Source organism: Ambystoma mexicanum, chromosome 9 (assembly GCF_040938575.1).
Source record: "Ambystoma mexicanum isolate Mex_15411 chromosome 9, UKY_AmexF1_1, whole genome shotgun sequence".
NCBI lineage: Eukaryota > Metazoa > Chordata > Amphibia > Caudata > Ambystomatidae > Ambystoma > Ambystoma mexicanum.
This window is the reverse complement of record NC_090931.1, coordinates 1,402,227,354-1,402,247,625: the sequence shown is the minus strand read 5'-3', so window position 1 is coordinate 1,402,247,625 and position 20,272 is coordinate 1,402,227,354. Positions and strand designations below refer to the sequence as shown.

At 42.9% G+C, this 20,272-nt stretch overlaps 1 protein-coding gene across 1 annotated transcript in view; it reads right to left on the bottom strand.

Moving 5' to 3' along the window:
- Nucleotides 1-20,272, bottom strand: part of IGFBP2 (insulin like growth factor binding protein 2) — a 563,251-nt gene that overhangs the window by 179,128 nt on the left and 363,851 nt on the right. The window contains exon 2 of the mRNA XM_069616811.1: nucleotides 14,017-14,243. Coding sequence (XP_069472912.1) covers nucleotides 14,017-14,243 — 227 coding nt within the window. The remainder of the gene's footprint in view (nucleotides 1-14,016; nucleotides 14,244-20,272) is intronic.

Genomic DNA, 20,272 nt, shown 5'->3' with positions numbered 1-20,272 from the left:
AACAAAAATCTGGAAAGGCTACAAGTCATACAGAATAGTGCTCTCTGTGCAGCCCAAGGCATTGCTAAAAGAGAACACATCTCGGAGGCTAGGAAACTAGCCCACTGGCTCCCAGTTAAGGAACTAATCGTCTTCAAAGCTCTTACACTGACACACAAGTGCATTCACCTCACTGCTCCCGTTTACCTCTCGGAAAGGATCCACCCTGTCTCCTCCACAAGGCCAACCTGATCACCCTATACCAACATGCTCTATGTGCCACTAGTAAAAAGAGCCAGAGCGGGTGGTTCCAGCTTCCCATATCTTGCACCCATACACTGGAATGCCCTACCTCCCACTATCCGAGGTGAGGCCTCCCTCATCGCCTTCCGTAAAGCTATGAAAACCATCCTCTTCACATAAGGTCCCTCGCATCAGCATGAATACTATACATTTGACCCACTGCATAAGCTGGAATGTAATGACCAATCGCATAAGCTGTAAGTATTGTATTATGTCTGTAATACTTGTAATGTACCAACAACTGCTACCATTCCTGTACCTCTGTAACTAAGCTCTCACAAGTAACAGCCCCTCAATGCCAGTGGGCTGCTTGCGCGCTATATAAATTTAAATAAAATAAATAAGTAGAGATATCCTAAATGCCATCAAAGGTGTGAGGGGTGAAACTGCCAGCCTTTATCTCCATCTCGCATAGCAGGTAGGGGGTGGAACTGGGAAGGCATCTGGCACATTGTATTACATCCAATTCAAATTAATTCCACTATAGAGAATCACCCTATCCATTTAAATTGCATTGTGTTGCGAACAGCACACCTTAATCCTTTCCATTAAATTGTGGGGCGAGGGGAAGCTGTGTAGATCCTTAGCACATTGAATTGAAGTTAAATCAATTAATTCCCAAATAGAAAATCAAAGGATGAATGTTGTTAGCATTCGAAACAAACAACGTTTGTGCCCAGTGTGTTAGAGCCGGTATAGACCATCAAAACCTGGGTTACTGTCCTTCTGAAACCTCTGACTCCTGTTTTAAAGGGGGTGTCCATAATCCCAAAATAAGTAAGCCTAAAATGCTGCTATTCAAGTGATTGTGGGGGTGAAAAATAAAATTCCCCCTTTAGTCCCTTGTATCCCAAACCAGAATGACCCAGCATTTCTTCTCATTTGAATGTGTGTTGGAAAACGATTTCCCTTTGAGTTCCTTTTCCCAATTTTGCCTTTTAAATAAAAGTTGAAAAACGATTTCCCCATTTCGGTCAATTTTCCCCACTTTCAAATCAAAAAACCTAAAAAACGAAATTTCACATTGATTCCCTTGCCTCCCAAACCAGAAGCCCAAAGCCAGTCCTTTGAATGTGTGTTCCTAAACAATTTTTCCATTGAATTGTGAATGTTTTCTATTGGTTAATTTGCAATTAAATCTGATGTAGGTTGTGACTGCATGTTTCAAAATGTTACCCGTGTTGTATTAATAACGTAAAGTAATTTGGAGTTGTGATATTGGGTGTTTTCACAGCATTAGTGGTTGATGTTGGTTGATATTCTGTTTTGTCAAACCTTAAATAAATAAATAAATATATATTCTTATTATACACTGGACTGGTTCCTAGCTCTTTAGGGCTATAGAGGGTGTTTGTTGGTGTGTTGCAAGATGGGTTGGAGACCTCACTAAAGTTGAATCTGTATAAGCACTTTAGGTGCGCGCCACTTTGCTTGGGGAGGGGAAGGAACTCCCTGAGTTGAGTCTGACCCCCTAATTAGTTGCAACAAGATTATTTACCCAGTTACAAGTAGTTGTAAGCATAACTCTTAGAAAATGTTACTGTGAGATAAGGCATGTTATAGTAAGACTTGACCTTCCTTGGGATATATCACTGTACACGTAGTTGTATATGTAGTTCTGCGGAAGCATGGCAAGAAAGGATGACAGCCTGCCCTCTCCAGATGTTTTGGACTGCTACGCCCATGATGTCTCACTATTGAATTTTCTAGGTCAGGCTAATGGGAGTTTTAGTCCATTCAAAACATCTGGAGAGTCGAAGGTTGAAGACCCCTGGAATGGAATTAACCCAATGTAGGAGGGTGGCCTCTTAGACGACTTAACAATAGGAGGTGAAAGACACAATATGACATTTATGAAAGCGTCTCTATGAAATTAATTTCTGCATTATGGCCCCTTAAAAGCCAAGGAGAGCTGCGCCGGTCAATGAGGGACATTAGACAACATCGCCTATTTGGATTGTATATACATTTTTCCAAGCAATATAAAACATAGCGAATAAGATCGAAATCAAATCTTTTGGTTGATATGCACATTTGGAAGTCTAAAATGGCCCTATAACTGGTGAAATGATTTGTACAATGCACCCCTATGTCTCTGTTCTAAACCAATATATAGTTCATGGTACCCCTGAGAAATAGATTTCCCATACGGCCCAGCAATGGCAGTTGTATGTGTTTTGGTCTGTTGTCTTATTTTATTGAGGATTTATTAATGGATACATTTTCAGAATGGAAGCTGCTTCATGGTGTGACAGAGGAAAGGGGAGAAGGCATAATGAGGGTGTTGGGAGGAAGCATCGGGGGAATAGTAATCCATCCACAGTAGTTTTAAAACAGACAGGACACTGTTGGTGGTTATTTATGGGGGTACAGATATGTGTTTGCAGTTATTTGAGCAACAACATCAAAGGATATCCAAATGCTTGAAACTGAGATACGACAAAGCATAGTGTTTGGGTCTCACTAATTGGTATGGGATGTTAGGCCAAGGAGTGCAGGTCATAAGGATGCCTGTAACTGTGGTAGCAGACTGAACTAGGGCTCAAAGGCATAACTTTGAGCAGTTTACAGAATCTTTTTTGGCTCCTTTCATTCCGACAAAGTGGGCTTAGAGTGTTCACATTCTCCTTGCATAAACTCCATGCCGCAAGCATAGTGTGTACTTGTGCCTTGTTGTATCAGAATCCTAATCCGCAGCACCTGTGTTACCAGTGGAACTGAGCAGGTTACGAGGTCAATGGTGCCCATATGGCAGTTGTAGTGACAGCCATGTCTCTGCAAACCAGGGGCTGCATTTAAGATATGCACCCCTGTACCAAAACCATGATGATCGTAAGCAGACATGTTGGTCACAGGGTAACTCTAAATATAAGCTACGCCTGGGTTAAGGCATGGTGCACAGTACTAGTCATGATCATTGCAGCCACATCCAATTTGATATCACACGTGTGCCAGCTCCTGTGAGCCAGCTCAGCTGTGGAAGGTGATGTGTATTCTGGACAGCCAGGCTGATCCTGCTAAAGTGACAGGAACCTGAATGGCATTCCTCTTCTTTAATCTCTGTGTGAGGGTAGGTAGCACCCTCCCCCAGAGGCAACCGCACAACAGGCTGCTGTCCTGGACCCAGGCATCAAATGAGCGCAGGTTAGTGTAGACAGGAGATTTCTGTACCGTTGAGGAAGACTTCCACCATCTTGTTTCTCTCTACCTGTCCCTCTCCTTCCTGTCCCACTTTCTCTAGAGCAAAGCACTTTGGGTGCAATGTCAGAGGGGCAAAGTCGACGTCTTTCAAGAACAGGGGTTAGGCCACTAAGCCATCCCAGCTTTAGTTCAATCATCTTGGACTTTTACATTTAATAGAAGGGGTCTCCCACCACTTCTTTGAATCATCTTTTGAACTCCAACCCTTGAAGAAGAGGACCCTGCTGGGAGAGAAGTGCTTTCCATAGTCCTCCAGTAGCAAGGTGAAAATAGGTGTTCCAAGGCAGAGGGGAGCTATGCCCTCTAACCGTCCCCAGGAACCAATGGGGGTGAACCTGCTGCTAGAGCAAGACCTGTCTCTCTGCCAGCCACAGCGGCCCCCAAAACTTCACTGTGTTGAAGAAACCCTGCAGTTGTGTGGCAGCCTCCCCCATGTCTGGGAGGCTGAGAAAGGGGGCCATCTTGTCCCTGAGCCCCTGGATTTGGCCTCACTGCATCCTGAGTGGCAGGACAGCTGGGAACCTAGAGTTTTTCTCTGATGAACTGCTTGGAGCCATGTTTCAAGAACTGTTAGACAAATTTCAGCCACAAGGACCTTCTGGTGCTGCGTTTTGCACTCGCTCGATCTTCCAAATGTTCGCACAGCGCCACGAAGTATGATTCGTTGCTGCCGGGCCACCAAATACTGCAAAAATGCACTATTATTGCTAGCTGCCCCACCTGTTCCAGACTGATTAGGTCACATTTATCCTTTTTACACCCAAGAACATATCCTTTTGAACATTCTGGTCCTTAATTGCCTTTTCTACCCCAGTCTCATTACCCAGAGTGCCGTATCTGATATTTTTGCATATTCTGTGTTCATTCTACTGGGGTTGTTTTTTTTCAGTGATTTCTAGTTAGTTAATACTGTATATGGTATGTTTGATTAAAGAATATATATATATTTTTATAGAACCGTGATTGGACATTCCGTTATTTTGGACTGTTATACTTTGCTTTTTGGGTTGCTACTGGCCCATATTCACTCCCCTCTTGAAAATATAGGTTTCCCTCGACCCACGTTACCACAAAAGGCAAAGGAGGTATATCTCTCAACTGTGCATATATTTTACCTTTATGATGGTGTTAGTTCTTGGTTTGTAGAAGTGTGGGGGGGAGTCTGCACTTTAGCCTCTACTCATCCTTGTACTCCTGCATGGTAGAAGTTGATTCCTCACAATTCAACAGCTCTCTAATATTATCACTCCTTGAATGCCCCCTTCACAAATCCAACCTGATTTATGTGATGAGATTGGACATTACAACTTCCAGGCGTGACACAAAGACATTTGCAAGCAGAGATATTGGCAGTAAACTACCCTACCAGTGAGATCTTTTATGGGTTTCAAAATGAAGGAAATTAAGGCCTGGTCCATTGACGTTGGTGCTTCTCCCCTAGCAATAATTTTGCTGAATACATGCGAAAGCATGTGTGACAGGATATTTTCAAAGGTTACTATGAAATTTCATTGGGGATCCATCCAGCCCCAGCATCTTATTGTGGTTCATAATCTGCAATGCCTGACCTACGTCAAGTTGATTCACAGTTTATGGGAGCTTAGGTGGACTCCAAATTTGATGAGCTATACAAATCCTCGGAGAAGACCTTAAATGCCAAGTTATTATTATTATTAAAGGTTCACACAATTTGGTTATTTCTAAATAGGACGTCTCTACCTTCTGCAACAATGGATACGATCCACCTGGAGTCCCCCATTCTCTTCACCATGGCTTCTATTAATGTCCCCACTTTCTCCATGCCCCAATAGACTGGCATGGGAAAACACTGCCCTTTCTATCTGTAGAGTGAGTAGAGGGTCCAAAGAGGGTCTGCCTCTTTTAGGGCCTGCAGAGACTCAGGATTCCCAACTGACTTGGAAGTATCTCTTACCTCTTCCAGCACTTTTTTACTAGATGGACAGCGATAGCATTTATTCGTGTTCTACTGGGAAGCATAGTCAATAATAGCCCTAAATCCCATGGCCTTAGGCTTCCCAAAAGATGAAGAAGCCAGTTTTTCTTAAGGTAATGCTTAACGATAGCTGACTCATGGTTCTGGAGCACCTCATGTTTTAAAGGCCATGTGTTCAGTCTCCAGCATTTGCATTTACCAGACGTTCTCATAAAGCAAACATTGAGTGACCTATGTGCGATCAAAGATCACTATATCCCCTATCGAGGAAGCATGTAAATCCGACCATAAATAAGTTATCTATCAAAATGTAATCTATCTTAAGGGTGACTCAAAAGAGTGTGGAAAAGGTGTATTCTCTCTCATGGAGGCACGGAGAGCGCCATGGATCAATCACATTCAGCATCCACAAGCACCTTTGCATGCCGATCAGGAACTGGTAGAGTAGATAATTGGTCAAGGGACTCTTATATGAGGTTTCACCTCTCCGCCCGAGCAGAACAATGGTGCCTGATAGGGAGTGCTCAGTAATTGTATTGAAGAAATCCCCCTGGAAACAGTTAGGAGCATAAATATTCCCTAAGACAATAGGCATGCCCTCAATTACCACCTCAACTAGCACATAATGCCCCTCAGTATCAAAGATAATTGTACCCATCTTATACCTCAAAGTTTTCTTTAAGAAAATAGCTACCCCTGTGACTTACAAAGTGCCTGCATCAAACCTTTACATTGTAATTATTGTTCAAAATGTAACTCTTATCGCTCTCAAGTAAGTGTGTCTGCTGAAACAGAGCACACTTTGCACCTATCCTGCATTGTGGACAACCCCTCACCTTGCTTGGTCCGGTGTTGCAGTTCAAGTCAAGGAAGAGATCATGCGAGAGGCAAGAACAATGCACCAAATCACCTTTCAAGGATCCACAATTTCCCTCTATCAGGACTTTCCACTCTTCAAAAACAAAAAAGCTATGAGGGCACTCATGGAATGGCTGCACGAAAGGAAGATTCCATACCACTGGGGTTTCCCAACTTCCGTGAGATTCACCTGGGAGGGGGCTCAGAAACAGATTCAGTCACCAAAAGAGGCAGATACATTTATGGGCATTGGCGGTGGAGAGGAGGAGTCAGAACCGGAGGGAGCAGGCCGGGCAGCCCCCAGAAAACAATCGGAAGTAACCTGGACAAAAGTCATTAGAAGACGCAGGCTCCGAGGCCCTCCCCGGAAAGAATCCAACCCAGGATGAACAGCAGCAATATCGATTGCCAATCAAGTTCCGTGGGCTCCACGATACTCACAAATTCCGATGAAGGGGTCGGGGGAGCGATGGTCCTCCCAGAGTCAGCAACTGAAGGCAATCTGAATTCCTCGCAAAAGGAACCTACCCATACAGTTACAGTGCGGGAACTATGTTCGAATTCAGTCTTATTTGGTTTTCGGCAGCCCAGTTGGCCACTTTCCAGTGCACACAAGCCACCAGTTACCCACTGGTAGTAGGATGAGGTTCTCCCTACTAGGCCAAGAGGGGAGGGGTGGGAGTGGGAGAGGGATGAGGAGTGACAAGTTCAAATCACATATGGTCCGTCTTCTCAGCCAACTTCACAACACGATACATCAACATCATCGCCTACGCTAGGCCAACGCAGTGGTTTCGCCCCACATTCGAATGATCTGGAATCGCCAGGGAACAAATAGCTCATTATAGCCAATGCCGAGGATCGAGGGGATGGCTGACACAAACGAAGTGGTAATCCTCACCTGGAACGTCCAGGGCTTGAATTTCCCAAGGAAGCGCAGATCAGTGGAACACAGGCTGGGGCAATTAGCCAGAAACATCGTCCTCCTCCAGGAAACCCACTTACTGCAGGCAGATGAACATCGGGTCAAATTCAGCAGATATAAAAAAGCTTCCTTCGCCACGTCTGGAGAGAAGAAAAGCGGGGTGGCAATTCTGCTGAATGACAGGGTCCCCCTACCAAAGATCATGGTGAGAAGAGATCCGGGAGGATGCTTCCTCCTACTAAAGGGGCTATTTGAGGAACTGCCTATTACTATTATTACAATCTACGGACCCAACACATCTCAAAGCAAGTTAATCTCCGAATTAATTCACATCATTTTAGCCTTTCAGGAGGGGCACCTGATTATGGGCAGGGATTTCAATACAACGCCAAACCCCCAAGTGGACAAAACTCTGCCTCCCACAAATGCAGACTTCGCACAAGCACTATCCCTGGCAAAGCTGCTCAGGGAAACCGAATCGGTCGATGCTTGGAGGTTATTCAATGGAGCATCCAGAGACTACACCCACTACTCCTGTGCACATACAAGGGTTCTCAAGAATAGACCTTTTATTACTCTCCGGGGTTTAAATAAAATAGAGATTCACACGTGTATGTTCTCCGATCACACCCCAGTAACCACAAATCTCAGCATATCTGGCCAAAGGCACCCCATTCAGAGACATTGGAAACTGAACGACTCTCTACTCTTAGATGAGTGCATCAGAAAGGAAATTGGCGAAACTCTAACCAACTACTTTAGGGAGAACATGATTGATGACTCCCCCATCAACATTGTATGGGATACTATCAAAGCAGTGGTTAGGGGATCCCTAATCAGTTCAGGGGCAGAACAGAGGCAGATCACGAACATTGCTGCAGCCAAACTTGAGGAAAAGGTAAAGCACTGGAAGCGGAGCTGAAATATCGAAGGTCCAGGAAAACAGAGGGCCTTGAGGAAAGCCAAAATAGCACTGGAAATGCACTGGGCTGATCGGACGGCCAAATCACTAGCCTTCTACTATAGCAAATGGAATAAGGCGAACCGGGTACTAGCACAAAAATTAAAAAAAGGTTCATAGTAGGAACAATATCCTCAAACTGGTGGGAGCTGACGGCAAGGCCCACTACTCAGAGGCAGACAAAATTAGTGAGCTGGTGCGACACCACAAAGCTATAATGACAGGGCAACCCACACCGCTGGCCGGCCTCTCAGAGTACCTGCGAACCATCCGACCTCAAAACAAAGCCCAACTGGCATCCTTGGAATCCCCTATCACAACCGGAGAAACTATTGAGGCCATTAAATCCCTCAAGATTACTGCGCCAGGCCCAGACGGATTAACCACAAACTTCTATAAAAGATATGCAAGCACACTAGCACCGCATATGTCAGCCCTGTTCAATTCCTTCCTGTCATCCAAATCGCTCACTAAATCAATGGCAGAGCCGCTCACAGTGCGGCTACATAAAGCCGGGAAAGACCCCGAGCTGGCTGCATCTTACCGGCCAATCACACTACTGAAGAATGACGGAAACATTTTCACAAAGATCCTTGCACGCAGACTGGGGGCGACTCTCCCGAGCTTGATAGACCGGGACCAAACAGGATTTATCCCAGGGAGGGGGACCTACGACAATATAAGGCGAACGATAGACCTCATTGAAAGCGCTCATAGGCTGGCTGTGGGAATGGCAGTCATATCCTTGGATGCGCATAAAGCCTTTGATCTGGTGGACTGGGGGTATATTCGGAGTGTGTTAGAGCACTATGGCTTCAGCCCCAATTTTACAACATTGGTAATGGCCAACTACCAGACACCCACCACACAACTACGGGTCAACGGCACCAGGTCCGAGGCAATATGCATAACTAGGGGCACTAGGCAGGGCTGCCCACTCTCACCTCTGATTTTCGCTCTATCCATGGAGCGGCGAGAATTATGCAGAACATGAGGATAAAGGGGATCACTGTGGGAGACCACGAATATAAAATCGCTCTATATGCGGATGATGTCCTAGTAACAGCAACAGACCTGGCGGCTTCCCTGGGGTCCCTCTGGGAGGAAATTGGGGAGTTCGGAGTGCTCTCTGGGTTCAGGGTTAATCTAGATAAATCCTCAGCATTAGCAGTTAATCTCCCCAAGTAAGAAAGAACCAGCCTTAACCCCCTAATGCCAATCCCATGGGCGAAAGGAGCAATTGATTACATCGGGATACAAATTACTAAAGACCCATCACGCTTGTACTCAAGTAACTTCCCGCAGCTGATTAACGAATTCCACAGTGACCTAAAGCAATGGAAGGCCCAGGAAATCTCCTGGTTTGTGCGGCTCACAGCCATAAAAATGAATATAATCCCCAGGTGGCTGTACTACTGCACAGCACTACTGGTTCATATCCCGGGTTTCGCTCTGGCCGCCCTGCAAAAGAAAATACAGGAATTTGTTTGGGGCGGGAAAAATCCTCGAATTGGAAGGAAGATCATGGTGCGGGGGAAAGCACAGGGGGGGTTGGGAGTACCCGATGTGGCTACGTATGCCCTTATGGCACAGCTGTCACATGCATACACCTGGGTTCAAACAGAAGATCAGCCAATGTGGAACCAGCTGGAGGAGGCCTCATGCCCGGTCACCCTATCGGACCTCCCACACCTGCCAAACATAAAACCCCAGATGAACAGCGGCCCTCTGTCCGCAACAAACACAACCATCCGCAGTTGGAAAGCCGCGGCCCGGAAATGGGGCATCCGGGGTACACTGGGTCCTCTTACCCCAATTTGGAACAACCCCGAATTCTCACCAGGGAATCCACTGCTTGGCTTCGAACCTTGGAGAGAGGGAGGACTATTAAAAATGAGGGACTTCCTGGAGGAGGGACTCCCCATATCGCTCGAGAGATGCAAGGCATAATTCGGAGTTGGTGAACAGGAAAGATTTCATTATGCCCAAATTCGGCACTGGTTGTCCCACAGAGGAGTTAGGGAAAAAAGCACTAGAGAGCTGACGGCGTTGGAACTCTCTCTAACACCCCAGCTGCGAAAGTTAGAACCTCAGCGCTCTATCGGCTCTTGGACAGATCAGACCCCTCTAAAAAAGAAAGATATATGCTTGAATGGGAGAAAGACCTGGGCCGGGAAATAGATGTGGAGGATTGGGAGAAAATCTGGAAGAGACTACATAAAAGCACACAGTGCATCACGAACAGGGAAGGGGGCTACAAACTCTGCTACAGGTGTTACGTCACTGCAGCTCAACTAAACAAGGCCAACCCGGATATCCCTGGTGGCGTGGATGCCCCACTCGAGGCACCCTATTCCACATGGTCTGGGCCTGCCCGAAAGCAGAGGCATACTGGAAAGAGGTAACGAACCATATCAAGGAAATTACCGGGTTATCTATCCATCCCCTGGGACCCCAGAATAATCCTCTTGGGTGAAACAGGGGGAGGGGCGCTCCCGATCTCGGGCCCTATCCCTCGCCTGTGCACGCACCTCCTCCTGGCAGCAAAAATTGCGATGGCTCGCGTGTGAAAAAACGCAGACGGACCCTCAGTAGCACTATGGTGGTCCAAATGCTGGGACATAGCCGTCGCTCAAAAGGTCACAGCAATCCAGTCGGGCTTCCTGAACAAAGCTCTAAACATATGGGCCCCATTTATGGACTACGCAGCAAAGTTTCCAGCTCTCACCAGAAGACCTCCACTTACCAGATGGCTCCATGGCAGTGCAAATTATTAAGCCAAAGAAGCAGGAGGGGAGAATCCAGGGCACATGGGGCCTCCCTTGGCAATGTGAAAAGGCATGGACACGGATATATCGGACAGCGCCCCAGCCAGTGAAACAGGACTAGCTCACAGCATAAACTGTATTTCTATATTGGTACTATCATTGAATAGTGCAATGTTGTTGATGTTGTGTATACTCGTATAAAAAAAAAAAAACACTCTCCCGTACCGACCCTGTTGAACGGAATGTCCCAAAAATATTGATGGAGGGTAAATTGACTTAGGAGTATTAAAGGCTGAATTTCAGATGGTAGTTGTAGTTGAAGACAGCTAGTCACGCTATATAAAGGTCAGACAATTAGTTATGCTCTGCCAAATAGTGGTGCCAGCAAATTGTTTAGTTTGTGTTAATTTTACACTACTCCTAAATTAATAAGCACATGTAGTATAGACTGAAGGCATGTTAAAAACATCGAGGTATCATTCTCATATGTTTGCTCCATGTCTATCTCTGGTCCCAGTAGAGGCCCCTTACCTACAACTTGAACCACATTTGGTACCACGAGGATCAGTGTACATATGTCACCCAGAGTGCAAAGCGTTTTGTTTCAGTGATCAATATTCTCCTGTACCAGGTTAAATAAATTCAACTCGTCTGAGCACAACGTCTGCACAGTGGGGTCAAGACCACTTGGAATCTGTTTTACCAGTTTGGCTTAACAATCTAAAGCTGAATTCTAACTTTGTACATACCATATGAAATGTAGTTTTTCTTAAAAGTGTTCTGGCCATGATTATAAGCAAGCACAACCTCTCCTGACTAATGTATTACTCAAAACTTGATTCTTTTCTCGTTGCCCCTTGTTTGCCTCCCGATTAGTCTGCGCATATGTGTGTAACTCTTCTTAAGAACAACAGTTAATTTTTCTCAATGCTCTTCAGATTTTCTCTCATTTAATTTACAATATCAATGACTTAGAGTTGTCCATATTAAAACAGACACAGTAAATTTCACAATATGCTATTCATATTCATACTGCAGTCTGTTTTCCTAGATTCATTGTCATCCTGGGCATGTTTGTATTTTCCTCCTCTTTGTTTTACAGCCCACTATTTCAAGGTCACAGTTAGATTGTGGCAATTCATTGCAGCAGTAAAAAATATGTGTTTAGTGGGAGAGGGTTTGCAGGGGCGAATCAAGGGAGTGAGGGGGAGTTGCCTGGAACAAGCAACGTGGCTGTGAGTGGAAAGCCCTATCATGACAAAGAGCAAAACAATGCAAACATAAACTGTGCATTTGAAAAGATGCCTCAGTACAATTTGGAAAATACGGGGATGGAAGCACACAAAACCAACCAGTATATTTACATGAATTGAGTCATCCTTTTAACTTCTTTCCTATTGTATTTTGGTATTTCTCATTGTTCTTGCATTGTAATAAAATCTAATGAACATTTCTTAGAAAAAAGCCTCATAATAAATGTATTTTCATCTGTTTCTAATGTCAACACCATCGCTATAAAGACTCAAAATCAGATTTGAAAAAACTACTCCGGGTACATGATACTCTTTGGCCAGGCAAGAAAGACTTGCTTTTTTTCATAGTTCTTTTTCCCCCTTTATTGGAGACATCAAATAAATATTAAAATAAATTATCTGATATGTATGAGAGTACTGATTGGTTCATCCGGTTTAGTCAATGTTTAGTTTAACATAATTACCTTAATATTTTCATATAGTGCATTACCCTCAATTGTGCCCATAATAAAAGATGCCGTTATTACCAAATGCACTGTTCTCAGAAGGATGATGGGCCAGGCCGTCCCTTCTGGGATTAGAACCTACGACGGCAGATGAGAACGTAACTTGCTGAGTTAGCTAACTAGTCATCACATTCGCCATGTTCATATTTTAAAATGTTCAGGATGTGCTGTTGAAGTTCTGAGCAAGTTGAAACTAAACGTGTTCATTCTGCCCTCTTCCCAAAATGGTAGATAGGAATACCAAACAGTTGCTGCCCAGGACTGCACCAGTTTCAAACAAGTACCTCAGACCTATCTTTGTTAAACTATTATCTCAAAGTTTGTTGACACGAGTTGAACTGAAACAAGGTGTGTGTTGAGTGTCTGAGTATGTTGTGGGCATGGACTTGCTCTGCAACCACTGGGTGATTTGTGTGGAAGAGGGTGGTTTGGTGATCTGCATCTTTATGTAATGACCCAAGAGCATGGCAAAGAGTGGCTCTCAGGCTGAAGGTATTTTGGAAGGTTAGATTGAAAAGTGTCTGTTTCGCTGGTCCAAGCGTAGGAAGGATGTGGCGGGTTCACATATTTTCACCATTAGGAATTATGTAAATCATTGTACTCTGAGATTTGGAGGAAGGCTGGAACAGAGTAGGGTATGTGGTGATGCCAGTGAATGCCCACTCCTACTGTTTTTCCTATCCTTAAAAAGAGAGGTGGAAGCCTAAACTCACTCTGTGACAGAGGTTACATTAAACATCAAACCTTAATTCATCACAGGCATCTGTCCCGGAACTGCCAAGGAGCAGTCAATTTGTGCCAAAGACAGAACTGATTAGTAGCAAAGGGTATTTACGGATTGCAAATTGATCCATGGCATTCCATGGCATTTCACTACTTTCTTTCAATAGAGGCAAGAGTCATACTTGAATAGGTGAACTGGAGTTGAATGAGTCTCGGGAGGATAGCTCAGGGCAACATGCTCTCCTTGGACGCAAGACATCACGGAGCACCACAGGTCCGATCCCCGGGTCCAGGCTTAGAAACCTCTGGGTATTAAGCGCGTTATAAATAACCTATCATATCATATCTGTAAAAGGTGTCTAACCGGCCGTTGTACAAACCCATACCGTAACCCTCGGACTGATTGAAAACAGAGGAACAGTTCCAGCGGTCTTTAGTACCACCACATCTCTGCTTATGCTCTGGATAAATTATGAAACCAAAACACTCACCAGCAACGGATCCTAACTCATAGCCCCCTTCCTAGTTTCCCATTTCTTAGAACTTAAACGCACTTCAGAAGCAAAGTACAGAGTAAACGCTCACCCTGACTGGTGGTGGACGCTTCTCTCCAGGATGTTGGTGTTTGTTTATTCTGCTCACTTGCTTCTGCTGTTCTTGATTTCGGTTGACTGCAGTCTCTTTCATTCCAGGCTTAGCATGCTTCCTCCCAGACACTCCTCCTGTGCTGGCACCTCCATTGGCACTGCCAACGGTGGCTCCATCGACCTGCGACTCCATAAGAATGCCTTCTGAGCGGTCTTCAGCAACGTCTGTAAAACAGAGGAAGAGAAGGATGGTTAATGATATGCCACTGGATATTTAAGGTTCACTGCAACGTAGCATATTTGCTCACTTACTCTGGCCTAGCCAATGATGTCATGCAATCCAATATGAGACTGATCCTAGGTATCCCCAATGCGGTCCCTGTAACTGCAATTCGGTTTGAGCTGGGATATACCTCTATCTGGGGCCGAGTACAATGGAAGATGCTATCACTATATGCAAAAATCAAGGCACACTCTCCTAATATATGAGTGGATAGGAAGTAAGAACATTTACTCGGTGGCGTACCTTATAATTTTGTTGCTAATTGCGAGAAAATTCTTCTAAATATAGACTCCAATTTGGAAAACTTGGTTGTTAATCCTATGCTAGCAAAAAAGAAGCGTTTAGAAAATGACTGGATTTGCACGTTAGAAACTTTCCATTCTTACAAATCCATGTCACATCTCTTGCACAAGCATAAGAAAAGGGGTGCCCTCTCCAAAATTCTTACTCTCTTCCCTAGTAGGTATCATCGTGGTCTGTTGTTACGGCTTCGTTGGAACATCTTACCTACTAGGGATACTCTGATTAAAAGAAATGTTGTAAACAGAGCAGACTCGCTGTGTAGAGTTTGTCATTCTGAGCGTGAAAAAGCCAAACACCTTATACTCAGCTGTGTCCAGCTGAAAGAGTTGAGAAACACTTTTTTGGGAAACTTAAAGGCCTCCTACTCAGGCCTCCCATTTGACCTGGTCCGGAAACAGTGTTTAAATATTCAAAATAACGGACAGGCTATTGCTATCTCAGGGTTCCTGAAGAGTCTTAATCTGGATGTCCAAATGGGACATTGTGGATGATCTCAAACTTGAGATCATCCACAATGTTAAGTTTATATCCTAATTGTGATTCATACTCTTTTTTTTCCTTTTCTTTAAAGATGTAAATATATATGACTGTAATGGAATCACTTTTTTTGTTGTAAATAATATTTTTTTATTTGTCTGGAGAATGCAAACCTATGCTTGTAATGAAATTATTTCTGTGTGTAAATGATATTCTTTTATGCTATTTTGAGTAAAATATGTTTGTAAAAGTTTGTTTAAGTCATATACAAAAAGAAATTAAGAGTATAGAAGGTTGTTGGAGGAGGTTGGTAAGATTAAGGAGGAGGTTGGCAAACGTAAGGAGGAGTCAAAGTGTGGTTGAGGAGGTTGGTGAGCAGCAGGAGGTGATGTTAAAGATGGTAGTTGAGTTGAGAGAGCTGGTTGGAGAGCTCAAGGAGGAGGCGGTGCAACATCAGGAGGTGAAGGGAGGTGCAGTCAAGGCAAGAGTTCGGAAAGGGGTTGATGGACCCCTTTCATGGCAGAGGCAGTACAGCTCCACAAAGTGAAAGGAGGTGAAAGCAGGCAAGGAAGTGGAATTGATAAGTAGGTGGTTTGAGAGTTTAAGTTGGAGGGGAATAAAGAAGAACAGGATGAGAAAGGAGGTTAAGTCAAGGAGGGAAGTGATGCTAAGGATGTGGGTGACATAAATTATCAGGAGTCCGGAGGTGAAGTACAGGTTGGACAGGAGGTTTTTACATCAAAGGAGGAGGACAGGCGAGAGACAAAGGGGAGAGAGATAAAGGAGGGAACGATTCACCCTCAGAGTTAGAAGAGGGTGAGGGGAAAATTAATAGGACATTGAAAGAGGAATTAAGTTGTAGGCCAGCAGGGATGCAGTTTGGGCAGACAGTCCTAATCTGGAAAGGTGGATTCCAAGGTGGGGCAAACAGACCTCCCTCCAGCAGCAGACCAAGGGGAAACGAACAGGAACGCCAATTCACCAAAATGCATGGGGTAGCAGAAGTGACATCACACAACCCTTGACCTCTGATGATATCACAGGAAGTGATGCCATTTGACCCCACCCCGAAGTGACATCACAGGAAGAGATGGAACACAACCTTTCACCCTTTGACAAAACTGGAAGTGGCATCACAAAGCATTGTTCCTAAGTACACTTCTAAAAATATGGTCACGATATCACTGTAATGTGAACTACATTGCATACAAGAATGGATTACCTTTGAATCGTTCATATCAGTGTGCATAGGCCCATGTTACCAAATTGCTGTGAATGCAAGCAGACGTCCAAGGCCACATGATAATGATGTGTTATTATATAGCACTTAGGCTTAAGCACTTTACATAGAACAAATATACATACAATATCAACCAACCCGTGTTGGTTCTCATTTATCAACCTCAGAGGGATGAAAGGCTGAGTTGGCCTTGCCAGGAATTGAACCTGCAGATCGCACACACATCGCAGAAGCAATCGTGCAACCCACTGAGCTATGTTATCGGCTATAGCTATCTTACCGGCTATAGTAAAATTAGCAATTACATGTCTTTATGTTCTCAAAGTCAGAAAGCAAATTACACTATGTAGTGAATCCCATTAAACTGGTAACTGAGATTTAACAGCAGGCCAGTTCATCTGCAGGTCTGGTGCAAAGATGGCCACATGTGAAGCCTGCATGGATTTACTTTACAGGCTTCAGAGGTTGGCAAAATACATACAATTGGGGGGGTTCATAACTGTGTTTTAAAGAATTTAGAGTAGCGCAGAGAAAGCAGCACACTCACATGGCATCCCATACTCTGGGCACCCGTTACCTCATAGATGTAAACAAACATCCTGAACAGCATGCCATGGAGATAGGAAAGTTAGATACATTGCAACAAAGAATTAATTGTGGCACAATGAAATCAAAGGCCACTTTATGTGCTATGGTCAAACATTTCTACACTGTACATAAGCTTTTAGGCACAAGGATTTTGCAAGTGACCGAGGACACCGAAATGGAATGACGTGTGATGATCGTAACAGACAACGGCAGAAAAAACATGCTATAATTTGCAAAATGCAAAATACATAGTACAAAATTAATGCTTATTCTACTGAAAATGCTTTTTGGATGTTTTTGTCTGCATTGTGAATTTTGATTCTGATATTGATGGCTGACTGTATGATTCATTCTTGTCATGATTCTTGGATTCAACAAAAAAAGTTGAAGAATTTAACAATAAATCCCCAACAGAATAGATTACTATGGACTAGTTATGCGTTAGAATCGTTTGCTGGAAGCCTACAAAAAGATTGTCATCTTCTGGAGAAAAGTTTAACTCCACTTGAGTACACTGATAAAATACATTTATTTGCCACTTCCTTGGTACATGGTAGTAATAAGCCCGTCAATTTGCGCTCTCATACATGTGATCAAATTGTTAGATGTAGGAAAATGCTATTTCGAAAACAAAAAAGACAGATTTTACTTCTTCCGGTTCATTACCGAGAGCAGTCTTTACGTAAATTAAAAACAAAGTATAAAAATTGGATACGAGGACACAAGGCACAAATGTAACAAAATGATGGCGAACAGTGGCTTCAAGCCATTAAGAGTAAAAATTCTGTGCAAATTTGGAAACTAATAAATGTGGGCTCAGTACATTTTCAGCTACTATCACAACTTAATGGTGTATCCAAAAAGAGGTGGGTTAGCTATTTTTCTAATATGTATGCCCCGCCTCCAAACAGCTCTGTACAACTATCTCATGATCTGGTTAATACTACCTTCTCGATCAAATTTGATCAAGAAGATGTGTTGTATTATATAAAGAAGGCTAGCTCGTCTAGAGCTCCTGGCCCTGATGGCTTATCAAACTTTGTTTTAAAACAGAATCCGGTGTTGGGGGCATCTATTCTGTATGTGATCTTTCAAGCTATACAAATAAAGCATAGTATTCCGCCTTCTTGGTGCAGTGCTATAACTGTACCAATATATAAAAAAGGAGATCAAACCAATCCAGCTAGCTATCGTCCGATAGCTCTCCTTGATGCGCCCGGGAAGATCTATACTAGAATTGTATTAAGAGAGATTAACATTTGGGCAATCAATGAGAATCGTTGTGACCCTTTTCAAACTGGATTCGTGGCAGGTCTCGGCACTGCTATTAATATCACAACAATTAATGCGATCAAAGAACTCTATGCGACAAAAAAACAACCTCTCTACCTAGCTTATGTAGATTTTCGAGTCGCATTTGACTCTAGATCGATACTTACTCATTCAAAAACTAATAAAATTTGGCTGTTCTATGTCTCTTGTAGCAATAATAAATGTACTCCATTCAAACACTTCTATGCAGGTGAAATTGAATTTAGATGGCCTATTATCTGAAGTAATTCACACCGAGCGTGGTTTGAAACAAGGTTGCATACTTGCGTCTACCCTATTCAGTTTGTTTATACTTGATATGGGAATCGAATTCATGGGGGTATTGCATGACGCACCAAAACTTGGAAATCAGACCATTGCATGGCTCTTGTATGCAGACGATCTCGTGCTTATATCACAGACACTGAGTGGTCTGCAGAATTTGCTTAGTAAATTAGATCAATATGTTGATAGAAACCATTTAACCCTAAATCTGGAGAAAACCCAGATTATGCAGTTGGGAAAAAGTAAAATGAAGCAAATGAAACACTATGACTGGTTTCTGAAAAATCAAAAACTGATGATAGTTAATGAATATAAATATCTTGGTGTGCCTCAGCAAATCAACATAACTGGCAAATTGATTACATTAATCTCGCAAGCAAAGATTCTTCAGTATAAGTATGGCAAATTTTCATGTGCACATACTCTAATATTTTTTCAGCAAAAGGTTACTCCTATTATCACATATGGGGCTGAGGCATGGTTTCCTCAAAAACCTTGCTACTGGAATAAAATGGAAGCCAAGCTCTGGAAAAGAGTAATGAATCTTCCCAACTCAGTTCCAATAGATCTTCTTCGCTTTGAGCTCGGAAACCTATCGTTACACATACAAGTATCTTGGAAGAGATGTTGTCCTTTTCTAAAATGCGTATTGGGCCTATCCAATAACAACTTGCTCACAGTATTGGCAAATTACCTAATGCGATCTGATCACTAATTTCCTGTAAATTGGAGAGCTGCTGTATTTACGGATATGATTGAAGCAAGTATCTCGTTAGATCTCTTGCTCAATAATCCCACAAAAGCTAAATTTAAATTATATCAATCAGACTGGCCTTGTATGCAACAAAACTGTATAAAACTAAAAGACTTTGATAGAGCACTTTTTGGACATAAGACATTTAGGAAGGCTGCTGATTATTTACTGAAATGTCCTTCAAACTATTTAAGAAATCAGATATTAAGGTTTCGCCTAAATCTATGGCCCACAAATCAAATATTATTGAGAAGAGGGCTTATTCAGGAGGAAAATTCACATTGAAAATCCGGCTCTGCAAAATAATAGGTGCTAAAGAAACATTGCGACATCTGTTAATTGAGTGTGTTGTTCTGGAAAAACAGAGGGAAGTTATTGTTAACAAACTAACATGCTTCCATTACACAATTCGGACAAATCATGAATTGTGGCATGAGCTATTTGCCACTCCGAAAATCTCTGTAAGAATAGCAACCATACAGTTTTTAAATATAGTACTTTGCAATGCGTGCAATGAGAATTAGACTGATGGAATGCCCACTTTCAATCTCCATTATGAGGATGTAAAAAAGTACAAGTTCCATAAGATGTAAGGCACCATGTGCGGGTTTATTTTTTTTAGCAAAGAAATGGGAGTGATAAACATCCCAAGAAATTCTGTTGTAATGTATGTAATATTTATTAATTGTTTTAATAATATGATGCTGTGTATTCATGACATAATCATTGCTATATCATGAACTGAACATGCTGACTGACATGTATTTTATTATTTGTTGTGGATTTAAATCTTGTGTTTTTTTGTAAGTTTTGTTTTGAAAGGTTAATTTATTAGCCAACCAAAATAAAAATTAAAAAAAAATGAAAATTGTGAATTTTAGGTGTTTAAGGACAGACTAAATCAGTGACTCACCCCTGTGAAGTGTGCCTGAAATAAACCTTTCATTAGTCTGGCAATTATTGTATAGAATTCCAGAAAGACAAATTATTTGTTATTCATATTCTTCTTATTT